The sequence below is a fragment of the Python bivittatus genome, unplaced genomic scaffold (genome assembly GCF_059951505.1).
Source record: "Python bivittatus isolate LINGU-HERP-01145 unplaced genomic scaffold, Pbiv_v1 ctg000480_np1212, whole genome shotgun sequence".
Taxonomy (NCBI): Eukaryota; Metazoa; Chordata; class Lepidosauria; order Squamata; family Pythonidae; genus Python; species Python bivittatus.
The window spans coordinates 56,886,192-56,898,875 of record NW_028277075.1 but is presented as its reverse complement, the minus strand read 5'-3'; the positions used below and the strand labels follow the sequence as shown (position 1 = coordinate 56,898,875).

Below are 12,684 nucleotides of genomic sequence, written 5' to 3'. Positions count from 1 at the left end.
CATAAGCTGAACCCACTATTAACTGCCTTGTATATTAAGCTCTACAATTTTTCTTCGGTACATTTAAGAAAGAGACCTAAGAGAGAGACATCAAAAGCCTAAAGAAGTGAAGTTGATCTCTCTAGATTTCAAAACAAGTGTCAAGAAGACGCATCTCTGCTTCTGGCCTGAACAGGCGTTCTCCACCCCATTTAAATCAGTTCTCAGCAACGTTGCGTTATTACATAAGTTGCTTCGCTTATTGGAAAATCCTGCCTAAGGTAAAGGCGCAGGGTGGAGCGAGGGTAGAGACGGCATTGGCTTGCAAGCACTCCTCGCAACACGTGGCCTCAGCGCCCAGCTTCTGAAATTCCACCGACAGAATTTGGAATCCTGACGGGCCAGAAGGAAGCGGGAAACAGTGCCACTGGGCGAGAAGAACCGACCAATCCGGCTCGCCACGGCTTGACAAGCAGTTCCGGCATCCCATAAAAACACGGAACAAGGCAAGGAGGCGTTCTGAGGCTGGACTGCTGTGTTACCAATTCGCTGCTGGCCTGGGAGGTGCTGGGACTCTGAGAGGAATGTGGTCCCAGGGTCTGCTGGTGGGCTTGGGCGCCGCCGCCGCTCTCCTCTCGCTCGTGCTGGCGCTGGTGGTGAGGCAGTTGCTGAGGCAGAAGAGACCGGCTGGCTTTCCGCCCGGTCCGGCGGGGCTCCCTCTCATCGGCAATATCCACTCCCTGGCCTCGGAGCAGCCACACGTCTACATGAAGAGACAGAGTCAGCTGTACGGGCAAGTATGTTCGGGCGGGACGGCGGCGGATCAAAAGGGAATTGGCAGCCTGTTCAGCACTCGCATCGCAGCCTCTCAGCTTTCTGCTGTCAGGTGCATGCCACATAGATTGGACTACAACTCCCATCACTGCACGTCCCTTGACTTTGCTGGTGTGGGTGATGGGAGTTGTTGTGCAAACCGGAGGACACCCGGTTTGGGTTGGCGCATTGGAGAAATCAGGCTGCTGATCTTTATCAGGAGAACGATTTCTTCTCGTTTCTTACCGACCCAGTGCAACACAGCTGAAAAGAGGCAAGCTTACAAGGAAAAACAAAAAAAGCATACAATGTTGTGTCCATGATCTTTGCTACATTTGTACAACCTTTCACCTGGGGGTGGCCCAGGGCAGAGAGAATTAGTGTACAGTCTATATATAATTAACTTGCTGGGACATAATCCCAAATAAGTCATTTTATAATTGTGGTACATACATATCAGAATGTAATTTCTTTGTACTTTGCTTCACTCTATGCGAGACAGAATTCTTAATGTGACAAACTTGCTAAACTATCTTAAGATATGCTTTGTGTAGTTTTTCACTTACAAAATAGAACACTTATAATCCACCCGTTTCAATAAATTGTCCTCCAAACAGATTTGTCCAGTATAGTGTTAAAACTGTCAGTTTCCAAGTTATCCAGATTTTTTTAAAAAACAAAAAAAACTGTTTTCTTTCAACTCTGTTAAAGTATACAGTAAGTGCCAAATAGCTTTTCTTCTCTGCTTATGCTTTGAATGAGCATTTTAAGCAACCAGTCGAGAGCTGGGAAATGGGGATGTAAGGGGGGGAAAAGTCAAACTAACTTGTTACTAGAAAGTGACAAATAGGAAACTCACTGTGTAGTGTGCTTGTATGGTGACAGAAATCCTAGCCACAGATAGGACTGGCTGAATAATCTAGTGTTTCTAGAAATTCTCTGTGAATTTTGGAAAATATTTATGAATGAAGACAATATTTGTAAATAATTACATATTTCATGTACTGCTTACAGTATATGTTAGGATATACTCTGAAAACAATACAAAAAGTGAATTTGTGGGCTTCATACAATAATATTAGTCAAACAAGAAACAATCATTCAAAGAGAAAGATCATAATGTACATTAATTTAATTATTGGAAATTATATGCAGTTTTTTTTATTTGTTTTTAAGATTTTTAGTCTTGATCTTGGAGGCATATCAGCTATTGTACTGAACGGCTATGATGCAGTAAAAGAATGTCTCATTCAGCAAGGAGAAGTTTTTGCAGATAGGCCTTCTCTACCTTTGTTCAAGAAGCTGACAAAAATGGGAGGTACATGTGTGTTGTCATCTGTGATTTTTATGGAATTTTATTGCATAAGACCATTGCTTTGAAACATGTCTATAATCTCCTCTTCTATTCTAAAGAAACAGCCTTGAATATATTTTTGGCCACATTTATATACCCTGATTTGGGGTGCAAAAATTAGACAAGACAGACAAGCAGTGCATGTTGAGATTACTCCAATCAGAGTTCCCAGACCAGGGAAAATGAACCTTGACGGAGTTACAAATAGGTCCTCATATGCCGAACAATAGCCCATCCGACATATGACTTCCTAACAGTGCATATCTATGGAACATGTACGTATTTGTGTTGCATCCCACTTTTCTTTGTCACACATGATCATGCTGTGGGTATACTTGCACTCAAACTAAATACAGCAGTGGTTGCAATGAAGCAGTGAACATATGCAGGAAGTGTGATTCATTTTTCTGATGAATAGAGCCTGTTGATCAAAGCATACTGAACAATTCTGCTTATTTACTAGGGTAACTGCCATCATTTTAGAAGAAAGAGGTGCATCCTAAAGGTACAAGTTAGCAGAAAACATTAATTAAAAATCTAAAGATATACTGAATACAAGATAAAAATTAACTAGATAATATGGGATGAGGTGTCATCAGTATACTGATGATACTCAGTTGTACATCTCCATCCCGGGTGCACTAAGTGATGCTGTGGATGTTCTTTAGCGGTGCTTGGAGGCTGTGGAGGTCTGGATGGTGAACAACAGGCTTAAACTGAACCCTGGTAGCTGAACCTACAACTCGAGTGGCTGTGGGTTTGGGGCTCTTCTGTATCTGGAGGCTTACCTTCTTTGGTCCTGGATGGGGTTGCACTGCCCCAGACAGAGCTGGTGCGTAATCTGGGGGTTCTCCTGGACTCACGACTCCTGCTCAAAGAGCAGGTGGCAGTCGTGGCTAGGAGGTCCTTGGCTCAACTCCATGTTGTGCACCAGTTGTGCCCTTTCCTGGATCGGGAAGCCTTTCTCTCAGTCACTCATGCCTTGGTCATCTCCCATATGGACTATTGCAACGTGCTGTACATGGGGCTACATTGAAAAGTATCCGGAAGCTGCAGCTGGTGCAGAATGCAGTGGCACGGGCAGTTATGGGCATCTGTAGGGCTGTGCATTAACACCTCTGCTGTGTGAGCTGCATTGAGGGCCGGTTGGCTTCTGGGTCCAATTCAGGGTGTTGGTTATGACCTTTAAAGCCCTTCATGGCATGGGCCCAGGTTACCTGAGGAACTGTTTGGTCCTGGTTATATTGACCCATCCCACCCAGTCTGGCAGGAAGGATGTGTTACAGACCCGTCAGCTAGAGAATTTTGACTGGCAGGGTCTAGGAGGAGAGCCTTTTCTGCTGTCGCCCCCCCCCCCCCCGTGAAGCATCTTGCATCCTAGGTGAGATTGGCCCCCACTGTTCTGGCCTTCTGGAAGAGCGTTAAGATCTGTCTCTGTCACCAAGCATGGGGACTCAGTGGGGTTCACAGTACTGGGGGTGATTGGTGGTTTGAGGATGCTCTTTCTTTTAGTTTTTGTATATTTTTGTTATTGTATATTTAAAGATTTTTATCATTTTTTATCACTTTTTTACTTGTAAGCCACTTAGAGTCCCTTATACAGTGAGATGGGTGGCATATAAATGTGATTAATAAAATAAAATAATATGCAACCTAGCTCACATGCTTTTGATAAAACTCTTGTAAAACTAAAAGCTGAAGCCCAAATGGATAGGTAGAAACGAGAGAGAGACTAGAGGAAATAAAATGTCAAATTTGGCAACCAAGAACAACCAGGATATGCTCAGGAGGTGAGCAGGTTTTCAATATAAAAACATGTGGTCATTCCTTATGAGGGCTTTGCACCTTAGACTTTTGGGCTGTCAGGCACAAAAGGAAAAGTTTTACCAAAACCAAAATACCCCAGAGGACAGAGATAACAGAAGTCAAACCACAAAGAGCAAAAAGCCACCGTATTTAGCAGTAGAACAAAAAGCAATGAACGTGAAACTGATGACCATGAAGGAAAAGAGGAACAGAGGTGTTGAGAACAAGCGGCAGGAAATTAGAGTCGCATACAAGTCACAAAGATGTATCAGTTGGGCCAGCCAAAGGGTCAGTAGCAGATTGAGTAGGTTATAGATTCATACGGGGAGGCCAAAGTTAAAGCAAGCAAACACATAGTCTTATGCTCCTCAGAAAATGAATAATAGAACAGGCTCTTAAGGCTAGGGGTTTCTGATAGTATGACCAAAACTAGTCAGTATTCCAGGTGGGATCTCACCATAAGATTATATAAGGACATCACTGTATTTTGATGGTTTTTTTGTATTGGGGATTTTACTCTCTGAGCCGCCTGGCATCACTGCTGAATAAATTTGGTGAATGAATAAATAAATCCATTCTCTAATTGTTCCTGAAATGGAATTTACTTTTTTTTCTTAATAGATGCCATGTGTTAGGCTGGCATCACTGAATTATAATACTGCATGATGTTTAATACTGTTGTCTTTCTATGTAATTGAATAGAAATATTTTTTAGGCACATGCATTTTTCCAAATGATCCTGTTTAGCTTTTTGTTTTTTTAATGGGACTATTTTGTGGACAGTTAAAATGGTTGATAATTATTTAATGAAAGAAGTTTCTTCATTGAACGTGTCCTTTTTGGAACTTTATGGTAAGTTTGTTGTGGTAACTGCTGATATATGTCTATTTTCCTTTATCCAGGGGTGATGACCTTCTTGTAGGTAGGAGCCATTTAAAAAAATTGAGTCACTGAGTAGAATAATGATGTTAGATGTTTCTGACAGGGCCAAGATGTTGTTGTTGATTCTTTTTTTTAAAAAAGTTTGGGCAAGTTTTTTTTTTTTTTAAGCAGTATATTAAGCATATTGGTGGTTTAATGCACTTACTTCCTTAGGTTTCTAACCAAAACTTAGAAAGAAATTATGTTCCCATTGTTCAGCAGTTTACTAACTATTTTTAGCAGAAATTTCCATCTGAAAAAAATAGGGAAATGGGATAGATGATAATAAAATTATGAATTAAATATATCAATATGTTGCATGTTTCAGGTTTACTGAATGCAAGATATGGCAAAGGTTGGACAGAACATCGCAAATTAGCTGTAACTAGCTTTCGAAATTTTGGATATAGTCAAAAGTCCTTTGAAAGCAAAATATCAGAAGAAACGGGTTTTTTTCTTGATGTTATTGATACTTACAAAGGCAAGGCTTTTGATCTAAAGTACTTGATAACAAATGCAGTTTCAAACATTACTAACTTAATTATTTTTGGAGAACGATTTACATATGAAGACACTGAATTTCAGCACATGATAGAAATATTCAGTGAAAATATTGAATTGGCTGCTAGTGCTTCTGTATTTTTATACAATGCTTTCCCATGGATTGGTAATTTGCCCTTTGGAAAACATCAACAACTTTTTAAAAATGCTGCTGAAGTTTATACTTTTTTACTCCACCTTATTCAGCGTTTCTCACAGAATAGGAAACCTTATTCACCTCGACATTTTGTAGATGCATATTTAGATGAAATGGATAGAAATAAAAATGATCCTGAATCTGTATTTTCAATGGAAAACTTAATTTTTTCTGTTGGAGAACTCATAATTGCTGGAACAGAAACTACAACAAATGTCCTAAGATGGGCAGTCTTGTTCATGGCTCTTTATCCTAATATTCAAGGTAAGTAACCTGCAATTGTGGTGACACTGTGCTGTTATGATTAAAAGTGTGCTTTCCAAGCAGTGCATTGTAATGATAATTGAAAACATCATTTTTCTACTACATCATTTAATGCAATTTATAACCGTACTATATCCCACATTCAATTATTCTTTAAAGATTTGGGTTTCTTTTTTTCTGAAACTTCTGAGATTTGGTTGATATATTAAAACAGTGGCATGTCAAATTATTGTGCTGGGGAGGTTATTTTGATGAGAAAATCAGGCTTCTTTGGCCAAGTATTATTCAGTCCCCACTAGTATTTTGGGAAATAAATTGCAATCAATATTATAATTATTTGGCATGAATTATTGGCCTTGTATGCTGAACTTGAAATATTTAATATATATCTTCTTGCCTCACCTTCACCTTTAGCAAAACAAATCTTGACATATACAAAATAGGTGCAAATTGGCCATGTAGGCAATTTTGTACTGCTTTCTTAATATGCTAAGAAGAATGTATAGAATGTATGATTATAAAATGAATAACAGTTCATGAAATATCAAACTTGTTTAAGAGATCATGAGGTATTTAAAATATAAAAATAACTGTGACTGTTACAAGAGTGCAGGTGATATGTTGCCAGATAGTTTTACTTGTAGGACTTAAAAACTGTTGAACACCTAACACAAGATCCTTTTAGGATTGTTTACCTTGGGTGGGGGGAAGTATTTGTGGATATAAGCCATGCCATGAATTTTGTTTTTACATTACTAGACAACATAATCATATTTATAGACAAAGTTGCCTAGGGACTTCTGTGATGTAAACCATTACTATATGAAAGTTTGAAGCAGTGGTTTCTTTTAAACAAAGTTTTTTATAATAAAAAATACAGTTTGCATATATTTGTGAAGTAGTAAGAAATTGCTTTTTAAAATATTGTCTGTGTTGAAACTTCTGTTAATAAATAAAAGAATCAAAATAATGAGATAGAAAGAGGTGCACTGAACTGACACCATGGGGTTAGTACTGTATTAAACAGAATGACATTTAACCAAGTAATATGAGAATGATTGTTGTGTCATTCCCATGATAAAACATGGATGAGCTTACAGTTCCTTGTGCAATAATTACTTAGTGTAGGAATTGGAAGAAAGCTCATAGCTTGATGACACAACACATACTTTGTACTTAAAACATCCCAGGGGATACTCCACAGTTACAAGTACTTTAGTTAAAAGTATCAGGGAGCAGATGATGGGAAAGATCAGACCTAGAGTTCCAACACTATCAGTGCAAAAACACAAAACAAGTCTGGAGTCTTCAACATTTCTTAATTTTGAGCCATTTCTCAGATGCATGATTATGTTCTAGGTTGATTGCATAGTGTACATACAACTTATATACATACCTAGATAGAGAGAAACAGCTTTAAAAGTACCAGGAACAGCAGTCACACAGTTCTTTGTAGCCCACAAGTGTTCAAGTGACAATGTAAAAAAAAAAAACTTTGTAAATCATACACTGAAGTTTCATATTTAAGTACAAATGTTACGGTGTACACATAATGTGCATCTTACCTACGGTCTAAAAGTTTTCTTTCTTAACAGGACAAGTGCATAAAGAAATTGACTTAGTCATTGGACCCAGCAAAACCTCATGCCTAGAAGATAAGTGTAAAATGCCATATACAGAGGCAGTGCTACATGAAATTTTAAGATTCTGTAATATAGTGCCATTAGGTATTTTTCGTGCAACTTCTAAGGATACAGTTGTCCGTGGTTATTCGATCCCTCAAGGCACTACTGTAATCACAAATCTCTATTCTGTGCATTTTGATGAAAAATACTGGAGTAACCCTGAAATGTTTTGTCCTGAGAGATTTTTGGACAACTCAGGACAGTTTGTCAAGAAAGAAGCATTTATTCCCTTTTCATTAGGTAAGCATAAAAATGTGTCCATAAATCTAGGTGTGATAAACTTATGAATAAAGACATAATAAGTATGATATAATACATAACAATAAAATACTTTAAATATTCTGCTTTGATCAATAACTTTCTTTAAATGGTCGTTTTTATTATTAACCTTTTTTGGAAGTCAGTATAAGAACTCACAGGTGGTGGCAATGCCTAACTCAGTGTTGTCCAAACTTGGCCACTTTAAGATGAGTGGACTTCAACTCCCAGAATTCCCCAGCCAGCCATGCTGGCTGGGGAATTCTGGGAGTTGAAGTCCACTCATCTTAAAGTGGCCAAGTTTGGACAACACTGGCCTAACTGAACTTGAAAAAGTGAAACAGAGTCAGATCTGTTTAGCACTTGGATGGAAGACCATCTGGATATTCCAGGGATGAAAGTTAGACTAGGAAATTGAAAATAATCACTTTCTTATTATTGCCATAAAAGCTATATGAACATCTACTTGAAGTCACCAAGAGTCAAGCTTGATTTGAGTGGGATTTTATTTTTACCTTTACAATACAAGAGAACAAAGAGATCTTGACTGGTAAACATTTCATGCTATCATCATTGTTTATGTTTGTACACAATGCAAAGGTAGAAATAATGGAGTTTCTCATAGTTGACTGCCTAATGGTTTCCTATATCTCTTTTTTTCCAACTCAGCTTAAGACTGAGTCTGCAGAAGATTTCAGTACACACCTCTGAAACTTTTCTTTTCTATTCATAGGTCTCCACTTAGCAATCAATAGGTTTCATTTTTGCCTTCTAAAAGGCTTTTTATGTGAAAAAGGAAAAAATGTGTGTTCAGTCATCTTGTCCAGAACTGAACTGGACACAGATAGATTAAAAAGGTAGACTAGGGTAATGGCTTTTTCTACCACTTCAAAACATCTTACTTTCCCCTCAGATGTTTTTTTCATTACTTCCGTTTGTCTAGCTCTTTCATTTAAATGAAATCCTGTATGGTCTTGTGGCAGATACAGCCTTGCTGGCTCTGGGTTCTTGTGCTTTCTATTGAAAAAGCAAAACTAGAAGACAAAAAAAGAAAAAGTTAAAAAGTTAAAAAGAAAAATAAACCTGGGACATAATTAAAAGCAAAGGAAAAAAGAATTTAAAACTTTGGAAGTGTCTGAGTTTTTTCTTTTGTGTATGTTTATGTGTGTGTTTGTATGTGTGTGACCTTAAGGAGAAATACAAACATTTTAAACATTGATATTCAGTATTGTTATCCAGAATGACATTTGTACAGATAAAAGTGATCTCCTAGGGAAAAGTATGTTAATATAGCTAACAAATGGTGATCAGTTACAGGTTTTCAAAGCTAGTTGTTTTATCAGTTTTTCAGCCACAGCAATTTCCTATGTGTTTAAAAAAAGACACTTTTTTGAATGAGATATATTTTAACTTTCCAGAATTTTGTGATAAGAAACATGTTAGTTAACAATGGGAATTGAATCAAGTTATTAATGTTACATGTTTATGCAGTTGGTAAAACAATAGCTGGATTTATTATGGGGGAAAACACTTTAAACAAACATTGAATAAATTGTGCATTTCCTCCAAAGATGCAATATGTACTGATTTGCCTACAAATTGTCACAAACACAATCTACAAAAGCTGCTGAAATTACTGTATAAAAACTTTAAAGTGCAATGCCACCAATGGATTATCTTCATGGTGAATTCTCAGTGACTTGCTGCAATAGATACTGTATAAAAGGAATTCTATACTATAAGAGTTCCAGTAAGATTCACCGAGTTCAAATCTCAAATCCTTCTCTCACTGGTTCTTAAAACTTTCAAGAGATTCTACAGGAGTTTTATATAATGACAAGATTGCCTTGCTTTTAAATAGAATGGATATGTGCTATTTTTCAAATGGCATTACTGGTTTTAATGAGTTTTACATATTGACAAAGAGATGGTTGGAATTTTGCTTACCTGAAATTTGTAACCATCCTTTTTAATAACAGGTTTCTATCAATAATTCTATAAAATCTCATTTTCTTCTTCCTTATATTGAGCAATTTACCTTCATACTTAAAAAGAGGATGATTGAGGAATTAAAAGAGGAGGAAAGTCAGGTATCTTTAAAGTAAGAATTGAGATAGTAGATATGGATTATGGTAACACCATGGTAATAAGTTCAGTGCTAATTCAATTTGTGTTCACTGAATGTTGTTTGAATTTGTAATTATATATATATTAAATGTCTTAATTGAAAGGCAGCTTGGCTTTACAGTTACTTGAGAGAGAAACATTTGGATCTTCCTGCAGTAAATGCACTAATTTAAAGAATAGCTGTTGAATCCTATATAACTACTGTGTAAGCATAATGTGTTCCTTGCAGGAAAAATCTCTCGAGAAAAAGCCCTATTTAGCATCTTCTACCTCGATGATGAGTTTTCTTTTCTTTTGATTTGTTTTCTTTTAATTTTTATTTCATCTTTGGAAAGCATTTCCAAAATTAGTACCTGTCAAGGATATATATTAAAAGAATTCTATTCTTTTAAAGAATTAAGAATGTATAATTTTAAATTATAATGTATGTATAAATTGTATGTATGAATGTATAATTTTATACATTTTCATGTATAATTTTATACATTATAATTTTTATAATTTTAAATTATACATAGATAATTTTAAAAAATCAGTAATAACAAATTACTCAAAAACATGATTTTGTTGATTTCTTATTTTCATTGTAGAGTAGTCCATAAACATACATAGATTCAAACTGAAAATACATACTGTATTTGATGTAGATCAATTTATTACCAATGTGATTGATTTTTAAAATGAGCCTCTATTTTATGTTTTGCTTTATTTCACATGAAGTCCTTGGTAAAAGAATTAAACATGATTGCTTCCTCTGTCTTTCCATCCCCTCCCTTTCAGGGCGAAGACACTGCTTAGGAGAACAGCTGGCCAGAATGGAAATGTTTTTATTTTTTACTGCATTACTTCAAAGATTTCATCTGCATTTTCCTAGTGCTTTGGTTCCAAACCTTAAGCCAAAACTTGGCATGACATTGCAACCTCATCCATATCTCATCTGTGCAGAGAGACGATATTAAATGTAACTGTGGGAACCAGAGAGGTATGTGGAAATTATGGTATGATACGTGCCTATCCCATGTTGCCTTGCCTAAATGAACTGGTTTCTGACCTACACTTCTGAAAACATCACCAGGCTTTCTGAGAAGCTAAACAGGAAGAAAGGGGTTTTAATTTTTTTTTTTTTTTTTAGAGTGAGGAATGGAGGAGCATAGTCTGATCTAATTTAACCATTCAAGTCAGGGGAGGGGTTATTTCCAGTACCTTTCATGGTCAACCCATTGGAAAAACTGAAAACATCTACCAACGCCTTTACAAACCTATCCCCGCCTTGTCATATTGTTACTTCATCGTCCAAAGGCCAGCTGATTTGGCTGCTCTCAGAGTGGCTACGCCGTCAGCCAATTAAAGTAGTTCAGGTCATTCCAGACTGGATAGACAGATTTCCTGTTATTTTGAGGAGCTTCTCAATACTTCAGGCATACAAGGTCTGTAGACTCTGTTGTGATTCTGAAACCACCTTGATCCCACGTGGAACAAGTAAGGGATTACGAAGAATTGAAGTTATTTGAGCATAACTTCACCCAGAGTCGCCCAGAGTCCCCTATTGTGGGGGAGATGGGCGGGGGAGAAACCCAATAAATAAATAAATAAATAGATAGATAGATAAATAAATAAATAAATAAATAAAGTATCTTGTATGCCTATCTTCTTTTACATTGATACTCTCCTATTAAAGACAGTATAATACAACTAGATAACCATTTAGGATAGAATGGCAATAATGTTCTGAGCCTTGCAGCTCGGACCACTTTCATAAATAAAGATTTATTTTATATGAGGCATTTATTAAATACTGTACATATAAAGGAGTATTGGAAGAGTAATCTCTTATGAGACTGTATTTTAAACACATCACTATTAATGTATTTAATTCCCTTTTTGTAAAACAGATGCAGCAATAAATTGTCTGAAGAAAAAAATCTTAAGTCTACAAATTTAACAACTGGCTAAAACATTATTAAAGCATGTATGTGTAGTTGTACTATTGCTTATGCTTCACCAAAAAAGAAAAGTAAAAAGGAATTTTTGAGTATGTGTCCAAGACAAGTGGGAATTCAATTTTCTCTGCGCATCTGATATGGAGTATTCATTGAATAATATAAAGCAAAGATACTGGAACTGAGGGGAAAGACATGCTGGCCTTTCAGTTGAAACAATTATGCTATAGTAATGTTATTTCTGCTATCTAGGAAACTCAGGGTAAAGTATACATTTACTGTTATTAAAATCAACCATTTTGTCACTTTTGTTGTCAATTGGATAATACTGGGACATGTGTATCCAAGAAAGAAATTTGTCAATTTTTATAGAAGTCTTCCAGAGATTACATATGATATTCTGTTAACCTTGCTATGCTTTTAAATTTCCAAGAAATATTTAGTTATGTATTTAAAAGGTTTAATTATGTATTTAAAAAGTGGGCTGAGTTTTGCCACACATAATATAGTATGTTCTTGTCTTCTTTGTTGTGTTTTTTCTAGTTTCTTACTTTTGGGGGCTGGGATACATTAAAACAACAATTTTTAAAAAGAGGAGTCTTTTGTAATTTTTTAAAAATTGCATTATGTCCACAACATATAGTTTAGGTCTACAGCATTAGCAGAAAGTACTGTATTTTGTTTTGCTTATCAGCTGAAATAGAACAATTACAATTACATGTGTTCCATTTTTAACAGAATTCAGTGGCATCTTCAGAAACGGTAGCGCTTTCTTGAGATGCAAAGTTTTTGTATATGTATGCAGTCCATCTTTAAAACTGGAGCATTCTGTGCTTTGTC

The 12,684-nt window shown here is 36.3% G+C and overlaps 1 protein-coding gene across 1 annotated transcript; it reads left to right on the top strand.

Annotated features, from left to right (window-relative positions):
* The first annotated feature begins 498 nt into the window (after positions 1-498).
* CYP2R1 (cytochrome P450 family 2 subfamily R member 1) lies at positions 499-12,404 on the top strand. Its single transcript, XM_007438766.4, has 6 exons — positions 499-776; positions 1,969-2,110; positions 5,202-5,834; positions 7,430-7,759; positions 10,685-10,886; positions 11,797-12,404. The coding sequence occupies exons 1-5, from the start codon at positions 564-566 to the stop codon at positions 10,861-10,863; spliced, it is 1,497 nt and encodes a 498-aa protein (XP_007438828.2). The 5' UTR covers positions 499-563; the 3' UTR covers positions 10,864-10,886; positions 11,797-12,404.
* The last annotated feature ends 280 nt before the right edge of the window (positions 12,405-12,684 follow it).

What these genes read in the sequence shown, in the direction of transcription:
- CYP2R1 (XM_007438766.4), top strand. Translation starts at nt 564, where the DNA reads ATGTGGTCCCAGGGTCTGCTGGTGGGCTTGGGCGCCGCCGCCGCTCTC. An exon ending in TCTTTATCCTAATATTCAAG is followed by an intron (nt 5,835 to 7,429) that starts GTAAGTAACCTG and finishes CTTTCTTAACAG; the next exon opens with GACAAGTGCATAAAGAAATT. An exon ending in ATTTATTCCCTTTTCATTAG is followed by an intron (nt 7,760 to 10,684) that starts GTAAGCATAAAA and finishes CCTCCCTTTCAG; the next exon opens with GGCGAAGACACTGCTTAGGA.